The sequence below is a fragment of the Mycteria americana genome, chromosome 2 (assembly GCF_035582795.1).
Source record: "Mycteria americana isolate JAX WOST 10 ecotype Jacksonville Zoo and Gardens chromosome 2, USCA_MyAme_1.0, whole genome shotgun sequence".
Taxonomy (NCBI): domain Eukaryota; kingdom Metazoa; phylum Chordata; class Aves; order Ciconiiformes; family Ciconiidae; genus Mycteria; species Mycteria americana.
This window is the reverse complement of record NC_134366.1, coordinates 27,223,908-27,242,405: the sequence shown is the minus strand read 5'-3', so window position 1 is coordinate 27,242,405 and position 18,498 is coordinate 27,223,908. Positions and strand designations below refer to the sequence as shown.

At 42.3% G+C, this 18,498-nt stretch overlaps 1 protein-coding gene across 1 annotated transcript in view; it reads left to right on the top strand.

Annotated features, from left to right (window-relative positions):
* CALCR (calcitonin receptor) overlaps positions 1-18,498 on the top strand; it is a 177,812-nt gene that overhangs the window by 116,872 nt on the left and 42,442 nt on the right. Inside the window, exons 5-6 of the mRNA XM_075495530.1 lie at positions 7,286-7,398; positions 11,585-11,676. Coding sequence (XP_075351645.1) covers positions 7,286-7,398; positions 11,585-11,676 — 205 coding nt within the window. The remainder of the gene's footprint in view (positions 1-7,285; positions 7,399-11,584; positions 11,677-18,498) is intronic.

The window sequence follows — 18,498 nt, the reverse complement described above, 5'->3', positions numbered from 1 at the left end:
GAATTAATTACCCAGTACCTTTAGCTAAAACTGTTGATTTTGTTGAGCTTGTTGCCTGTTTAGAAACAGAGGAGTTTCCCAGTTGGATCAGACCCAGTGTGCATTTTGCTGAATCCCGTTTGCAGTAGCAGCCAGATTGTTCAATATTTCTGTTCTCTATAAATCAAGCTATCCACGATTATAGAGAATTCACTCAGCAAGTGGGAAACTTCCAGTGTCAGTCCCAGTCTGAGAGGACTCAAACCTGCATCCCAACTTTGATGGAGGAACCTCCCCCTTTCCAGGGGAAGTAGGCGTTGGACAGGACGGATTGAAGGATTTGTGTGCCTGGAAAGTGAGCTCGTGTGGCAGTGTGATTGTCCACCTCCTGTGGGAATACCCTGAGACCTACCCCACAAGTCTTTACAGAAGTTTACATCCCTGAGACACACAACAGGCACCGAATCAAAACATCTTGTCTTCTGTGACCTTTTTTTGCTTTCTGACACACTAGTCTTGATCTCTTTTCCGTACAGTGTCATAGTTTTCAAGGATGAGTCTTGCAGCAGGGCCATGCTCGTGGCTAATCATTGGAGCACCTGGGGGGAAACAGGCTGAGGAGCTGAGACCCTCAACTGGAGGGGTGCCTTTGACCTCGGTCTCCTCTCTGTGGACAACTGCTTTAGCCAGTAGGCTATTTGCACAAAAGATGCCAGAAGAGCATTTTAAAAGAATTGGCCAAAATTGATTCAGTTCCCAGACAGAAGTGCCCACGTTCAGGAGAGAGCTTGAGGCTCTGGATCCTGAGGTTGCACAAGCCTTTTCCTACATGCATGTTAGAGATGCCTCTTGGATGGGGTCTGTACCTTCTGCTTCAGCCCCCATTTTGTTCATGATATCCTCCCCATGTGGCAACAGCCCCTTTGATGAATAGAAAAATTTACAACAAGGCTTCTACTTTCCCTGCTTCCATGGTTTTCGTAGGAAAAAAATTGTGGCACTAACAGTCCTAGTTTATGTATACTCCATGCACTATTGAGCTAATACCTGTGAAAGGTGGTGTTGGGCAGCCCTGTGACCACAAAAGTCTCCCCACGACTCGAGGGCCTCATCCCTCAGTGCATGGGAGTGATTACAGAGCCACTCTCCTGCTCCCTCCCAAGCCACCTATTCCCAGCTTTTCCACTTGCCCGCTTGCCTCCAGTGACTTCTTCTGAACTAATTGCTCCACTACAAAAGCACTCTTCAAAGTAACACTTGAAGCCATCCATGGAGAAGCACCTCACTCCACTTATTAATGCTCATTAATGCCAAGGTCTGTGGCTCATACGGCTGATTGCAAATCACTCCTTAATGTACAGATGCATGCTGCAGAGCCTGGCCCACAGTGTGTGCATACTGTGGTTACTCTTTCTGCCATGCTTTAAAACTTGCAGATTTGGGAATTTTTTAGTATTCCTGTTCTCTGTACACAGCCGTAGGGGGAAAAGCCTCCTCCGGTAATTAATTTCCTGCTGTTCTCTCTGCTGTCCTGTCTAGGAACAATACCCGTGGTCTTCTGGACTCAGTATTTTCCCCTGGCACATCTGTCTTCTCCTTTTCAGCACCTCTGTCAGCCTCTTTGCCTGCATCCTGGTCAGTCAACACTGTTTCCCTGGCTTGGTAGCAGCTCAACATCTCCTGGTTGAGCCAGAGCCGCTTTCCCAGAGCAGCTGTTGAGTTCCCCAGCACGTATTACAGCTGCAGCATCACACCAGCAGGTAGCCAGCCTTTGCTTTACAAAGTGGCTGATTGTCACACTGGGACTTAATAAAGTAGGAAGGAGACAAGAAGTCGTGGGGATGACTAGAAGTCTTTGAACTGCTAATGGAAGTGGCTGACACTTACAGGTGGCCAAAAGCACAGGTTCAGCTGCCCTGAGAAGTCTGTCAGATTTTGTGTCACAAGTCATTATTTCCTTTGGTAACGTATGCCTGTTAAAAAAAATACAGCTAGATTTTCTGCTGAGAAACAGAAAATTCATCCTAAAGAACAATGATTTTACAAGATGAAAACTGCAGTGCCTATCAGATTTCCTTCCCATTAAGTCTCCGTGATATCAAACCACCTCAGCATATATTTTAGGCATGCAAATAACTCCATGGACTTCTGAAACAAGGATTTCACGCCGTGCTGCTTTGGGCTGCACTGAGGTCTGCAGAACCACTGTGTATCAGCTCACTGGTGGCTTAGTTACTTTCATTTGAGGCCGTGTATAGCTTTGAGTCTGGAATAAAATGATGTCATTCGGCTTTCTTTTTATGCTTTGATAGGTACGTCATTTGTAACTGGAAAAGTGAAACATTATCTGACAGCATAGGATCAGATCCTCCTTCCATCTGCACCTGTGGGTGCTGTATACCAGCTCTCTATATCTGAACCCCCAACAACATTCAGCATCGATGCCAAGAAGAAATTGCTGGAGTATGTTAGAGTGTAAATAAGGTGAAATCATATTCTGGAGAAAAGGACCCAGAAGCAAACTGATGGAGAAGATGCTCAGTGCCCCTTTCGTTTTATGTCTGACAACTTCACAATTATTTCAGTGAACTTACATCAGTTCTTACTAGATAGGAATCTGTGTTCTGAAAGAAGGAAGGACCACTGCAATAGTCTAGTCTGTTCAGTTAGCTAGGGCTTCCCACACTTCTTTCCCCACCTGAGGAAGCTCTATTCTGTGAAAGGAAATTAGTATCTTAAAGCTAACAGACAAACAGAAACCCGTCTCTACAAGCTGTGACAACTTTGTCCTTTTCAATAAACAACTGTTGCCTCTTGTAGCAATCTCTTTCTCACAGTGACCGTCACATGCAATGTGATAATGCATAAAACCAAATCAATTTGTCTGGAAAACATACTGAGACCTACTGCTTTAACTGCAGTGACAGCAGGAAATTCATTGTCTCATCTGCTCCTGACTGTGAAGCTCTGAGCAGGGCTGTTTTATACTCCCCTATTCAGGCAACTTGCACAGTTTCTCGTGAATTGTATTTTATGTTCATACTTTATCCAGGTTAATCTTTGGTGTAATCCCTTTGAAATGGTTCCAGGTCATGCTGAAATTGCTAGGAATTGAGTTTGATAGGAATGTAGTATGTGAGGTCCCCTTGCTCTGGAGCGTGGATCGTGGCGGCAGAGGAGGCAGAGGCACTGCAGTATTTGTATTCTCTGCAGCTCTCTTCTTGTGCCATACTGCGGTCTCTGAATTGCTTTGTCTTTCTTACAAAATGTCTTTAGAGAAATAAGGGTAAATGCTCCGTGCAGGAGAAGGGGGAGCAGACTGAATAGCTTGCAGACCCTTTTGGATTTACCGGCTGTGATGCCTATGACCACAAGGGACTGGATTTGAGGGACGCAGGCGCACCCTTCTGACAGCTGGCGAAATGCAGGACGCATTCAGCTGAGCAGGTTGCCAGCTGACAAGAGCAGTCATTGCAGATGAGCAATCGTGGCCTTCCACAACCCAGGGAGGGCGAGGGACCTTCTGGGTCGCAGCAGCACCTGCGGCTCCTTCCACCCCCGGGCTCCCGGCAGGCGGGGAGACCGCTGCCCCAGGCGTCCCCTAATTCAAGCACCTTCCCGACCGCGGTCTCCCTTCCCGCATACCCAGTCCATCGTGTGCTCCTTCCCACCCGGCGCTGTGCCTCGGCAGGACGACGTGCCCGCGCTCGCGGCGGGCAAGGAGCAGCATCCTCGGCAGGCAGGAGCCCCAGGGAGCGGCGTAGGGAGGGCTGGGTCTGGGAGAGCCCTTCTCTTGCTGCCACAAATGCAAATTTCCTGACTCTGTCTAAAAAAGCCAGCTCTCTATTTCTGCTGGTCCTGTTTTCCTGTCTTGAAGGGATATCATTTAGACAGTGATAAATAAAACAAACCCGAACTCTTTGTCCAGCTGCTTCTTTTCCTCCTACCCTTCTGTATGTTTCTGTCCTGCTTCCTAGCAAGCTTGACAGCTGTATTTTAAAAATCAGTTCTTATCCCCATGGTGCACAATATGACTTTATTATACAGATTCCAGTTCTGCTGACTGAGGCATTCTAATGATAGTGGTAACTCTTCACTTATTAGGACACTGGAACTGAAGTTTTCTGGGGTCTCCATTGTATTATATCAGATGATTGTTTCAGGTTTGAAAAATTTTCTTCTAGAATATTTTACTGAGGATGCAAGTAAATCAGATGTGCTACATCAGCTATTCCCTCATCTGCAAAACTAAGTACTACACAGGTCTATCCAAACAATGGCAAAGAATCCAATGTCTGGTATGTGCTGAGCATGCACTGCAACAGAGGAAAACTTCTTTCTACTTCCAGCTTATAACTCAACAATAAATAAAAAAAATGGTGTGGACTCTTTTAACACCTGCTAGCTATAGAGTTGGTCTAATTGTAAAAAACCTGATTGATAGAGCTATCACGTTTGTTCCAGAATTATCGGGTTAAGATATTTGTTACATATAAATGACCGAGTTGTTTTTATAAAAATATGATACATAAAAGCACTGTTGGTAGCACAAGCAATACCACATGCAAAAATATTACTACTGGTTAATCTTTTTAGACACTTCACTACTCTCATGAACCTGCCCACGTGGACAAGATTTCTCTTACCCAATTTTCCCAGACAGCTCTTGAAGTATCTGTCTTTCTAAGCTAACTACAGAGAACCTGCACAACTGCCTATGAATTGCATAACTTTGAGGTTGCTCAAGTCAGGTGAGACAAATCCCACACAATGTTACTGTTCCTCCACTTGAGGAATAATGTGATGCCCAAGTGGTGCCCTATCCAAGCTCATAGGGTACAGACAGAGCCTAAAAAATTACTTTTTACATAGTATTTGAATAATCTTAAGGCACACACTTCCATTTTGCCTTGCTAGTATCGCCTTACCCATCCTTAGACATTTGTGTATTTCTTCAGAGCTTCCTAGATTCTTCTGGTTAGCATAAAAACCAACACGTGCCCGGGTTCATAATCCCACCCCTGCTCCTGGGCCACTGTAGAATAACTTGCAGTAGAACAGTGGTTGGGTTACAGACTCACAGCTTTATTTCTGTATAAAATCATAGATTTAGAAGAGGTGTTTGACCTGTTTGAGTCACTGGGATGGACAGTAGGGAGGCTTATCCCCCAGCCCCATATTCTGACAACATCACAGCAAGAAATCTGTGGGCCATGGCCGCTTCCAGACTAGGATCAGTTGTGTTTGTCTGGCTTGAAGGAAAGGTATGAGGCAACAGGTTTGTCTCTGACTTACAGAGGCCACATGAAACTTCGGCAGAGTGCCGACCTAGGCACTAAAGTACAGAGATGATAGATGATATTACCATTATACTCTATAGCATATTAACAAAAGCCGTGCACTTTGCAGAGTGCATGGGATAGTAGGTAAGATGTTTGTACGCTGTGTTCCGTGGTAGCATAACCATTAATCTTTTATCTCTGACTGAAAACTTTTTCCAGCTTTAGATAATATCTGGCAACGAGTACAACGGGAACATTGCTACACAGGCAGCCTGAGATTATCTCCAAGCTGCAGCGATGGAAGGCTGAGATAACATGTACTGTTCCTCTTGGTGTTGTTGATGCACGTATTGATTTTCAACAAGTCCCCCAAAACAATGATTTGAAACTCACAGTAATTTCAAAAGTATGCTGTGTTCTGGAGGATTGTCTTTTTTTTTTTTTTTTTTTTTTTTTTGCAATGGCACTATATAAAGTGTATTTCTAGTCAGAGGAAGATAGCTTAGTCTATACAATCCTTATTTTGCCAGTATGAGCGATTGTTTTTCTTAGGGTGTATGGAGAGAATATGAATCTTCCAAATTAATAGACTGATTAATCATCAGAGCTGATTAAGAAAAATAAATGCAAATGTTGGAAACAAAAAATGAAAATGGGTATGTTCAAATGGTAGTTGGCTCTGTAAAAGTGTATTGACTGGAAATGCTGGTGATCTATGTATAAAGCCCATAAAATTGTAAAGCTAGAATAGGCAAAGGGAAGTCGAGATAGACTTTTTAGACTATCTAAAAAGTCAGACTTGGAATACTGTGTTTTTCATAAATAAACGGCTGTGTCACTACCTAAGAAAACATGAAATAATTTAAGTTTCTGATCTTATCCTGCCTTTGTTACTCGGGCAAACTTTCCAGCGACTCCCATGTGGCTAATGCTTGAGGGAAGGCCAAAGGAACTAGTCCAAAACTTGGCAGGTGATTAGGAGTGACGCTCTGCGCCTCGTGTCCCGGGTTTCCCAGGCAGAGATGTGAGCGTGGCCGGGAGGACGCAGGCACAGCACACGTCTGCGGCTCCAGGCATCCCTCCGAGCTGTACGGTGCTGAAGCCCCGACCGTCCCCCTGCCACGGTAAAAGGGTGCGTGCGAAGGAGCACGAGCCTGGAGAGCGATCCGTAAGGCAGGGCTTTTGGGAAGGATGCCAGAGCCACCTGCGGCGCAGGAATCATCACCAGAGACACACGTGGAGAGGCCAAACACGCATCAGATTATTTAAACAGAGAACTCTGCAGCCATTTTAAATTAAACTGGACAGGCGGGACCTGCGCCAAAATGTTTGTGAGGCCGCTTCTCCCGGTGCCTGCATGCTCTGCAGCCTCAGAGGACCACAAGCAGTGCTGCTGCTCACCCCGGCAGCATGGAGCTGGCAGGGAGGCTGGGCAGGACTCTCCCACCCCGCTGCACAAAGCCGGGGCTGGCGCTGGGGCTGCTGGCGCTGGGGCTGCTGGCGCTGGGGCTGCTGGCGCTGGGGCTGCTGGCGCTGGGGCTGCTGGCGCTGGGGCTGCCGCCCTCTCCGGCACCCAGGCTCTGCTTTGCACTGCTTGCTGCCCTTCCTCTACCCAGGGTTTTTAACTAATTATTTCCCTTCATACCTGAAACCCTGCACACTTTCTTCAGGTTCGGTGTCAGGGCCTGGTGTTACTTTCTTTTCCATAAACAGCTTTCAACAGCCTCTTAAATTAATTATTATGACATAAATAGTTGCATCTGAATGAAGGCTGGGCATATATGCTTCACTGCATTCACTCAAGACAAGAGGAGGCAGATAAATTACAAGTATACCATCAGATAAATCTCTGAGAAATAAAAACCCAACAAAACAGACAAACGTATATTAATTGCACAAGGTGAAAATCCTTTGGATTTTGTTACACGGGCTTTTTATTTCCAAACACAGAAATTCTTTTTTATGGATTTTTAAATGTGTAATATGCATATGCTAAAGTAACTATTTTTGCAATTTATCATCAGAGAGGGCTTCAAAATACTGTGATGAAACTGGAAACTGGTTCCGCCATCCTGAGAGCAACCGAACTTGGTCCAACTATACCCTGTGCAACTCTTTCACCTCTGAAAAACTGAAGGTATGCTACAGTTAAAAAGGCAGTGATTGTTTGGGAATGGTTTTGGGCTGGGCTAGCAGTAAGACACATATGAGAGAGGTCAGAATAGTCCTCATCTTTTAGCTTTATTTGTTGCACAAGAATTTAAGAGCATCGTCCTCGTGATTTTAGCTTATTAAAATTATTTGTGGAGTGCTCAAACCTAAATATAGGTTTGCTACGGGGTGGATAATTTAGTAGCAATTCATGCAACAAGTTTTGCACTATTTTTCAAATGCATTTTTTAATTTCTATGATTTTCCCTGATTGTCCAACAAAATGATCCTTTCGAATTTCGATTTTGCTTTCTGTAACAAGGAGCTTCCAAGCTGCTCATGTCTCCTCTGCAGGGCTAGAAATATTAACATAAGTTAAAATTATTTTTCTTAAGCAAAGAATATCACGCTGTACTCACTCCCTTTGAAAAGAAATATTTATGAAGGTACCATTAATCCAGAAAATCCTGCAAGCCTGAACACATTTAACTTTAACAGTTTGACTGAAGTCATTGAGACTATTTACAATAATGAATTAAGCATTTGCATCAATATTTCCAAAATGAAGTCGCTAAGCTGAAAAAGGAGAACTAAATATAAGAGCACCAAAAGAAACAAGGAGAGAGAAATCTGAGAAAAGCTTAAAAAAAATTAAGTTAGGGAAGCTCATGAAAATAAACATATTTCTCAAATGTGAGTGGAGCTCCAGGAAAATCTGATTACAGATTTGTGACAGGATAATTTGTGACTATTTGGAATTGTGGAAGGAAAAGAGTCAAAAAGTGATTTGATTTGGGGTTTGTGTTGGAGGATCTTTTTTTATGCAGCCAAAAAGCAGTATGTGGTTATATTTAGTAATGATCCAGCTGAAAGGGCCTTGGAAAAGTCTACTGGACTAGGCAGGAGGTAAATTCTAAAAGTTTTTGCAGCATGAGGAACCATCATGGTAAAATAGGGCTCACCTATGTGACAAGGAGAGAATAATAGTAACAATCTGAGCTCACAAAGGCATTAAATGGAAGCACCATAAAAATATAATTTTTCCAGATGTTGGCCCATGTAGGGAGGCAAAAAATGTAGTTCTGTTACCTATTATCCATGCCTTCCAGAAGTTTTGAACATCATTCAAGCAAAGCGCAGATAGAACACAAAGGAAAATTATACGTACATCAAGATTCTTCTGAAACAAAAAATAGTGGAAAATGCAGAATGAATCTGTCTTTACAGAATGCCAACTTAGACTATGACCTTTAATCCAAGTCCTCAAAAACAGGACTATGCTTCATTTGTAGACTATTTCCATGTACCTATGGATAATATAATTAACTGAGTAGGAGGTATTCCTATTAGAGAATTCTCTTTCCTCAAGTGAATAATTCTAGGGGGACAAAAAAGAACATTCAGGTGTTTCTTTTAGAAGTTTTCTAAGCCCAGGGTGAAAAAGATCTGCATAAGCTAAAAATTTGGTGAGTCAGCATGTTACAAGTCCTATATGTCAGAAGGGTCATGACAGATTGCCATTTCAAAGAGTGCAGAAATTAATAAAATAGTTCGTTATTTGTTTGAAGTTAACTGGAAATTCCAGTATGCTATAATCCTGAGACAGATCACTTAAAAAAAAATATTGCAGCTAGTTCTTAAAAATGCAGTGATAGACCATACGCTTTGTTAGCTGACAGTTCAGTCCATTCTGATCTCTCTTCGTTGTTATTCTTGGAAAGCTTTTTTTGAGCAGTTACCGCTGTACGTTTACATGGAGTAATCAAGAATGCTATTGCTGAGTCCCAGATAAACAGTTAAACTGATTTAGCAGTTGTACACTGAAAAGTAGTTCGAATAAACAAGAGTCCTCCGGGATGTGCATAGCCTTGCATGTAGCTGTCTGGAAGCCCTTCCTACTTCTAGCTGTTTCAAGCTAAGGGTTGTACACAGGATAGGCAGCAAACCAACATATTTTTGAACAGTTCATCGGTAAATTAAATTCAGGCTTAAAAATTATATCAATCTAATATAATGAAAAACCACAGCAACCGCTTAGTATGGAGTGGGAGAAATGTCACATGCACGCAGGTAAAAACCTCTCCCACTACTCTGTATTCAGAAAGCTGTCTCATCTTCTCTGCACTCTGGTCTTCCCTCTCTGGGGTTGCTGGTGCTCTCAGAGCAAGTTGTCAAGCATTTGCACTCACTAGCAACGTTGTGGTTAGTCTTTGTGAAGGAAAACTAGGAGACCTAGGGTATTTGCAGTAAATATGCATAGATTTCCATAACCTGGTGAATGATATTTATACTCAGATCACGTCTGTTGTACACGGTCAGGCTGTTATAAATGTGACTTTGGTTTAAATCTGAATCAGGCCACCACCACTTAGGTTAATGAAAGCAGGAGCTGATTCCAAAGTTGTAAAATGACTGAAGAACAAACTAGATAAGAAGATGTGCACCTTTGCTAAGAGGAATGGATTTGTTTTCTGAATTTTATTCATATTTGTTTTCAAATGAAAGTTTAAAATTACTTGGAAGCACCAAAAAGATGTGAGTGGCAAAACTTAGGGCTACAGAAAGCAATTCATCTAATTGATGAAAAAAGGAAAATTGCTCTTGCATAACAAAAGACAAATGAATTAAGTGGAGCTGAAAGGAAAATAAACCCAGCAGAGGAACTAAGGCCTGCTATCTAGTCTTTTTTTCAGGACAGGCTGATACTTATTAGTGCTTTCAGAAAAGAAGGCAATGGTGAAGCCTGGCATACCACTTAGCCTCCTGCAGTCTTCTGACAGCTGGGTGATGCTTAAGAGCTTGGCTGAGACCAAAGAATGACATTTAAATATCGCAGCATTCTGCAGCCCAGGTGCCGTCCTGCGATTTTGTTTCACTGTTGGCATACAAAATATGGATAGGCCTACCTTAGATTTCACTGATACTAGTCAAAGCAAAAGCCCAATTATCTGTTTGCGCATACAGGCTTCACAGCACTGTAAGACCATTTAGTTGCCCGATAGCAAGGTTCACACCAATGTGAACCAGAATTTGTCTCAGGGTGTGCTGTTCTAGTGTGGTAGGAGTCGAGGATAATTTTCATCTCGTCTGTTGCTTTCATGACTCTGTAGGCCTTAGCCATGAGCCCCATCTGACTTCTCTCCAAGGTGAGAATCCCAGCATTTATACCCACTTGTCATAACACAGTTATTCTCTCAGTTATTTTAGTTGCCTTCTTTGTACCTTTGTTAGCTCTTCCATGTCTATAAGGTGTGGAGATTAGAAACACACATGCATTTAAAATGTGTGATGTACATTTTAAACAAACAGAGGCATGATGTTCTACCCTCAGTACCTTTCCTGATGATATCCAACATTTTGTTGACTTGTTGGCTGTCATTACACAGTAAGCCAATGATTCAGAGAACTGGCCAGGATGACTCCAAGACCTCCTTCCTGAGTTTGGTTTCCAGTTCTGAGTTCAGCATTGTGTAGGCAGGGTTTAGATCGTTTATCCCTAGGTATGTCACCCCATTTTTTTCTGTATTAAAGCTCACATAGCATGTTCTTGTCCCCTCGGTTATGTGAGGCCCTTCTGGAGTCCCTCACTATTATCTGGAAGACCTAAGTATCACCTGGAAACTTAGAGATTTCTCTGCATCAGGTCACTGATGAATATGTTGAACAAAAAGCCAGCCCTGATACCAGTCCCGAGGGCACCTTACCACTGACTCATCTCCAAAAGTGACCATTAAGCTTTTGCTCCCTGTTGTTTAAGCTGCTTTCAAACCATAAAAGCTTTCTACCAATCCTGCGGCAACCTATTTTCTTTAATAATTTTTTTTTTTTTGTGGAGACTTGTCATGGACTTCTTGAAAATCTGAATGTGTTATGTCTGCTGTGCTCTCCTAGAGCTCGGGGAAGTTAGTGACGCATAGTGTGAGCAGGGATCTCGCCAGTTACTTCAGTGCAGCAGAAACAGATCAACTCATGTAAGAAACACTTATCTCATCTTTAGACCATGAGTCATGCTATTTAATAGATTGCTGATATTAAAAGTATATTGAAAAAGAACCTTTGAAAGAAAAGAAATACAAAATGGGAGGTTGATTTTGTAGATTCTTCCTCAATGAGAAAAAAACCTGAGTGCCTACAAAGTGTTCATGTTTGCCTTTTCTTTTTGTTAATTGCAGATGGCGTTCATACTTTATTATATGGCGATCGTTGGCCATGCTTTGTCTATAACATCCCTGTTGATTTCCTTGGCAATTTTCTTCTATTTCAAGTAAGTGTTTCTTACAGACACTCTCTCTTCTTTCCCTGAGGGATCTCAAGTGGTAACCAAAGAAAAGTTTGGGAGGGGACATGGCAGTGAGAAACAGCTCTTCTGAGTGCCTTTTTATATAATCCTGGTAAAAAAGTTTCAGCACAGGGTCATCTTGCCACTGGGACATCTCCCAGTGGTGTGTAGCCGAGATCATGCTGTCATATTTGTCAAGACTGGTGTAAAAGTGCAGCCTATAGGGAAATGATGTAACTGGGGATGTGGTAAGGCCCTTCATTTGCTAGTTGCCTATTGTTCCTTGAAGGGCACGTCCGGCCCTGGCAGGTGCAGTGACTGCACAGGGCAGTGGCTTGGAGCCCCCAGCTCCTGAAGAACAGGAATACCTTCATCCCATGCTGAAGGACTGAGCTATTGACTTGAGGAAGTGCTCACAGGACTCAGCACTAAGCGTGAATCTGACACTAGTGTGTAGCCTGTCATCACCATTAAAAGGAAAAATAGCGATGTGCTGTATCAGAACTTTAGAGGAGACTAAATTGATATTCACTGAAAGCATTGCAGCTACTGTATGGCAAATTAACTAGAGCATTTAAATCTTGTCCTTTAGTGAACCTGTCTGCACACTACGTATTAAATGTGTCTGCAGCGAAGGAGCAGAGGGAGCTCAGATTTGCCATCAGACGTAGTCACAGCTTCAGTTGCAATCAGTAATGAAGGGCTGTCTGGGAGCAGCCTTTGGTTTTCAGCTCAGGGAAATGGTAAGCAGTAGAAGACATCAAAGGCACTGGGGAAAATATTCAAGAATAAACACTGGACAAGATCCTGAGCTATTGTACATCCAGAGCTATGACGACTTGCATAAGCTATATTCTTCTAGCTCTTAAGCAATCTTTTTAAGGTATTTCACTGTCATAACATTACTATAAACTGCAAACTTCCCAGACAGATAGCACACTCAGAAATCAGGGTTGTAATGTCCATTCACAGATACTTTGATGAAACAGAATGATACATCCAGTATAATGACCCAAATGGGATGGTATCATACTGATTTCAGCAAAGGTGCATCAGTTACTTGTAATCAGACAGCCAGACCATCAGTTCATGACCAGAGATAGGGAAATGCTCACCATCAGTAGGGTGTATCTGGAGATAACTGCAAGGTAATCTAAAAGGCCAGCTAAAGTTTTCCAACTTTACTTGGGTAAAGGTTTGCAAGGATGGGAAAGAGTATTCCCCATGCTGCACACTGGTAAACCAAGTAAAAGTAATATAAGAAACAATTACAAATGCTTCTGAATAAATAACACACACAGTTATAACCTGATGGACTTTTATTGCCAAAAAACTTACCTCATTCAAGAATACAGAAAAACCCCAAACTCTTCGAAGAATGCAGTATTCTTTGAGCAGTCAAGGATACAAGGAAAAGGGAACACAAAACAAATCTTTTTTTCTCCACAAGCTTCTTTACAGAGTTTAAGAAAGAATAGTTGCACAGTAACAGCGACCTGTAGTAATTAAAAGTCCATCACTGTTGTTGTTGTACGAGTATACTGTTTCAAGATTGTAATTTAGCCTGCAAGAAATTATTTCAAGCTAAAATTATGCCAGAACACAAATGGGCCTGTCTGAGAAAACTTCTTTCTACATGAATGTCAACAGATTTGAGCCCTTGATGAGCATCCAAAATACAATTTGTTGTTTCTTTATCATCATCCTCTCAGAAAGATAAATTATATTATTTTGTGTATTCATCAATCTATTTCAGCAGCTCAAAGACATATTTGCAATCCAGAAGTGTAGAATACTTCTAGGGATTAATTATCTTTCCAGCAGACAGATAAAGAGCATAACTTTTGTATACAGGTCAGAATTTATCATCTGTTTTTATTTGGTTGATGTTTCTAGAAAAATGAAAGCAAAAAATAAGCCCTCAAATCTCCCGACTCAAATTTAACAAATATATCAAATGCATTTTTTTTCAGATCTTAGTGACCAAAATAGTAACTGTGAATTATGAGCAGGTTCTAAATTAATACCTTCCCACTCATGCCAAATCATGAATGTATATATGCCTTATTTTCAAAAAAGACCAGGATTCATTCTCTGTATAACCTTCATTTTCCAAAGCAGTTTTTCACACTGAGATTTCCAAGTCTGAAAAGGGAAAAATTGCTCATTTTTTCTATTCCTTTATCTTGCAGCCTTAACTTAAAACAAAGGGTATTTCTGTAAACATTCAGCTATTCTATTTTGTCATCTGTAAGGTCAAGGGATCATAATGAAGTACACCCAGTGCATTTTCTATCATGACCATTTAGTTTTAAACATTTACTATGACTCTTTTAGTACAGAGTTTTTATGTGTCTAAACTAACTGGCATTTGTTAAATGTCTTGGAATTGGTAGATTTAATGTTCTGCATCGTAAGTGAAAAACTTCAATGCAATGTGACAAACTTTACATGCTGGATTGTGAGATATCAACTTCATTATCTGAATTTCTGAGATGTGTTTTTTTGGCCACAAATACACATGTGAAGATTTGTAGAATTCATCAGCGCATAGCAAACACAAGATTCCAGCTTACGTGTGCATAGTAATTGCATAAATTTGGGAATAAAAAGAACCCCTTGCTGAACCCCCACCTCTAGTGCACAAGGGATGGTTGCCTTGCTCTAAAAATCTGCAGTGAAAGGTGCTCCACAAAACCCCAGATACCTTGTGCCAGCGCTTAAATCAGTTCTAGCCTCAGAGTCCCTCTATTATTTAATCTAAATCTTACATGAGGCACCTTAGCCTATTTCTGCTCCCAATTTTGATCTATATGTGCTACATATCTATGGATATGTTCAGGTTGCGTGCCTTTTAATAGTAATTTTCTCAGTAACATTATGCAAAGCTTCTCCCTGCTTACTTCATCCGCTGCTGGTCCCTGGAAAGGTACACCATGGATGAGGGTGTCCATATAGGCTGGAAGAGGGTATGCTTAGTAAATTGAGAGGCCAGAAGGTGGCATAAATCTTAGGGCTATACAGTTAGATGTCTGTGCCTCAACTGTCAGGCAGGAAGGGTAGTAAAAGAACAAGCCCCCAACATCACTACCACCAAGAGTGAGTCTAGGAAACATAGGAACATGAAATGCTTGGACTTTGCATAGGCTGTAAGATTCTGTAAGATTACAACCTCAAAATAGGTGGACCCAAAATACAGGTTGTGAATTCTGCTGATTTCCAGAGTTTGATGAGTGACTGTGATAACATGCAGTAATCGTATACAGACATAGCTAGAAACTCTGCCCAATAAACTCTTGAATTCCCTTCCCATCTGTGTAAGGATAAAGAGCACAAAACCACAGCCACAGCTTTGAGAAAACTGGGAAGAGCACAATTTAATCTGATTTAGAATCCTATACCCAGGCTTCAGAGTTCTTTGGGACAGTAAAGACAGGATCTGGTTAAATTGGCTGCCCAAAATGGACCAAGAAGGTGATTTCTTGCGGCAGGATCAGGCTGTCTGACTCACTCCTAGCTCTGAGTCATGGACAACGCACGATCCTGACCGGTCCCAGGCCGTGCTGAAAGACTCATCTTTGCAGCAGTCTTCCAGACAGTAACACACCTCCTCCTCTCTTTCCTTCTCCAATTCTCCTTCCCCTTCCATGACTAATACATGACACAAAGGTTACAGGAAGAAGCAGAGAAAGGAATTAAAATAAAGTACTGCAAAATGGGAGGACAAAGAGGAAACCAAACCACGATCATAAGAAAGTGAGAATAAAGCTGTATGGGAGCACAGTTCATGTTACCTTCAGTTGTTTTCTATCATCTGGCTATGACAGTGATAGATTATTTGACCTTCAATAGAAGGCAAGCTGTCAATCAGACAGTCAGTCAGATAGCAAGAGATGGTTTTGGGGTCATATAATAGCCTTTGACTGTAGAGGCGGCAATGAACAGTTTGCAGAGGTTGCCATTTCCCACATATAAGTCTTTCCTGGCAGAGATTTCCTTTCCTTTCAGTTTTGGGTATGAAGATTCATAATGATCTGGCATCACAGATGTTGCAGTATTTTCGGAAGGGAATACTGAATCAGTAGTGACGAGCATCACTAAGCAGTACTAACTCATAACAGGAGACAGAGTATTCATGAAGTAGAGTGTCTAACAGTTACATGCATCATCATGTTACTGCAATATTTTTATAATTGCAAACGGAGACCCCATTATCTTACATGATAAAACAAAAAAGAAAAAAAGGAGTCCTAGCTCCAAATCACTTCCAGTTGAATTATTAAAACAAAGACATTTGTATAAAGACAGATGGGGAGTACAATAAGTCTAGATTTGCCAGAATAATAGATGGTGTGTTGTGAATGCACCTACAGTCTAATTGTTGCCAGGACTTTTAAAGGAAGTTGAAGAAGGATAATGGGTGGAAGGATAATTTGTGGAAGCTTGTTGGGAGTTTTCCCCAGGAGTAAGGGAGAGCATGGTAGAAAGCATGAAAATAATTTGAAAACTAAACCAGTGGGTAGGAGATGGAAAATAACTGTCTGGGGGTGAAAATCGGTATTCTTGATATTCATGAATGAGAAGAAATGACAGATTCACAGCTCAGATCTATGAAGAAAAGAATGCTAAAAGCTCCTTGGAAGTCAAAATATCCTAGGTGCAATAGAGAAGTGGAGGCTGGAACTCAAAAATAAGGGTGACTCTGTGAGTAGATAGGAGGACCTATCTCTGTCAAAGGAAATGTAGGAGACATAGGATAGATGTGAAACACAGGGGAACCCCAAGAAACACAGCAGACTGAAACTCTGAGACACAGTTGATAGAGGCATAGTGACACAAAAAACTCACAAGTTTTAGACCCTGATGACTGGCTTAGTGATGCCTTCTTCTGTACTGATTAATGAAGCATAGGGAGCATACAGAAAGATGGGTGGGGGGGTGTCAAAGAGCCTTCAAAAACACCACGAAGGAATGATTAAGAAATCAGGAAGAGGGCCAGGAAGAGAGCTAAGAGAGGTCAGAGAAGGAGAAGGTTACATATGATTGTCAAAACCAGCAGAGAGGATGAATGAAGTAAGAGTTTTGGTTTTGCTGGAATGTTCTCCTCTCGGTGTGGACCGAGTCAGGCAGCTGCTGATGCCATTTTGATCGCAAACACTGAAAGTCAAATTAAAAAGCGAGAGTATGGAAATATACGCTTAATGATCCAGATGGGTCTTTAACAAGAAAGCTGGAGTCAAGGAAAAAAGGTGGGGAATACTGAGAGGAAAGTAGGAGAGCAATGCAGGAGTAAAACTAAGAGAGGAAGGCAGGCAGGGAAAGGAGCTTGGCCAACAGATGAAGGCAACATGCAGTGAAGGACAGTCCCATTTAATAGAGGAGTAAGACTGGCAAAAGTCAAGCAGAGCAGTGAGGAAAGACAGGAATGGGAGTGGAGGCACGTGTACCTGGCAGAGATTATCACAAAAGACTGTCTCTCTGTACCAGTAGTCATGTGGAGAGGCAGGTGGAGAGACAAGGGTCTGCGTCTCTGTGGCCAGGAGCTGAAGAGACTGCTCTAACTAACAGGGAAATTTTTATTTCTTGGGAACAGGATTGGCATCACAGCAATCCTGTTCCCAGGACTGGAAGAGAGAGACAGAGGGAGATGGGCACATGATAGTGTCCCAGGAAAAGTGGGGTCAGTAGCATAGGCAAAGTATAGTGATGGAGAATGGGGAGAAAGGAAGAATCAGGACTGGATAAATACCACCAGAGCTTAGGAGCAGAAAAGGAACATTAGACTGGATTTGTGTTGGGGGCAAATACAGATAGAGTAAGCACAAGAACACACTGTAGGAAAAATAGCTCCAAAGAATGGGTTGTTTTGCCCAATATCCTGTCCTACAGTGGATCAAACTGAAAGTGCACCTAGCCCCATATCTGGTGCTCAACAGTTGCCAACAGCTGATGCTAAAGGAAGAATACCAAATCAGGGCAAGTGTAAAGAGATACTCTCATTCCTAGCCCCCGGGACCTGCATTTCATGGACATCCTGAACCAAAGAAGGTGTCTTGGTGAATAAGGAGGTCAACAAAAGTGATGAGTGTTGCAGGATGACGGTGACCATAACTATAAAGATGACCTCAAGCTGAAGGAAGAATTCCATCCAATGACTCAGAAAATAGGTGTAAGGAGAACTAAGAATAAGTGGCCGGTGACCAAGGAGCTAAAAAAGGAAAATAAATAAATAAACAAACAAGCAAAATAAGCAGAAAAGAGTTCAGTTGGTTAGATTAGCTCTCTGTTTTTAAAGGAAGGGCATTCTGTGTTAGCCTCCACACGCAGAGCATCAGAAATTCACAGCCTGTGCTCCGTTCCAGGCTGCAAAAGACTCCTAGTGCCGAGGGGGAGGCTTGCCTCAGTGAGACACAGGTACTTGCTCTTAGCTGGTTTTTACCTACCGGTTTTGCCTGCTTGCTCTCGGTGATCACTGAATACAGACATCACAGCATTATCTAACAATCCGTGATTGCCTTTCTGCAATCACCTCCTGCCAGCTCCGGGCTGTGCTCGGGGGCACGGAGCGCCGCGGGGGCATGGTTCTCTTCGTCAGGGTAGCCGAGGAGGTGCCATGAGGATTTGGGCATGAATTAGAAAGGGGAGACAGTTCAGGTCTGAAACCGCAGTCATGATTTGGTTGCACAAGAAGCCTGTGAACTTCTCTTGTGAAATTCTGCTACCCACAATAGCAGAAACCCTACCGTCCCCAAAATCAGCCATTCAGAAAAGATTGTTGCTGTTTCTGAGCAGGAGAACAACCTCTTC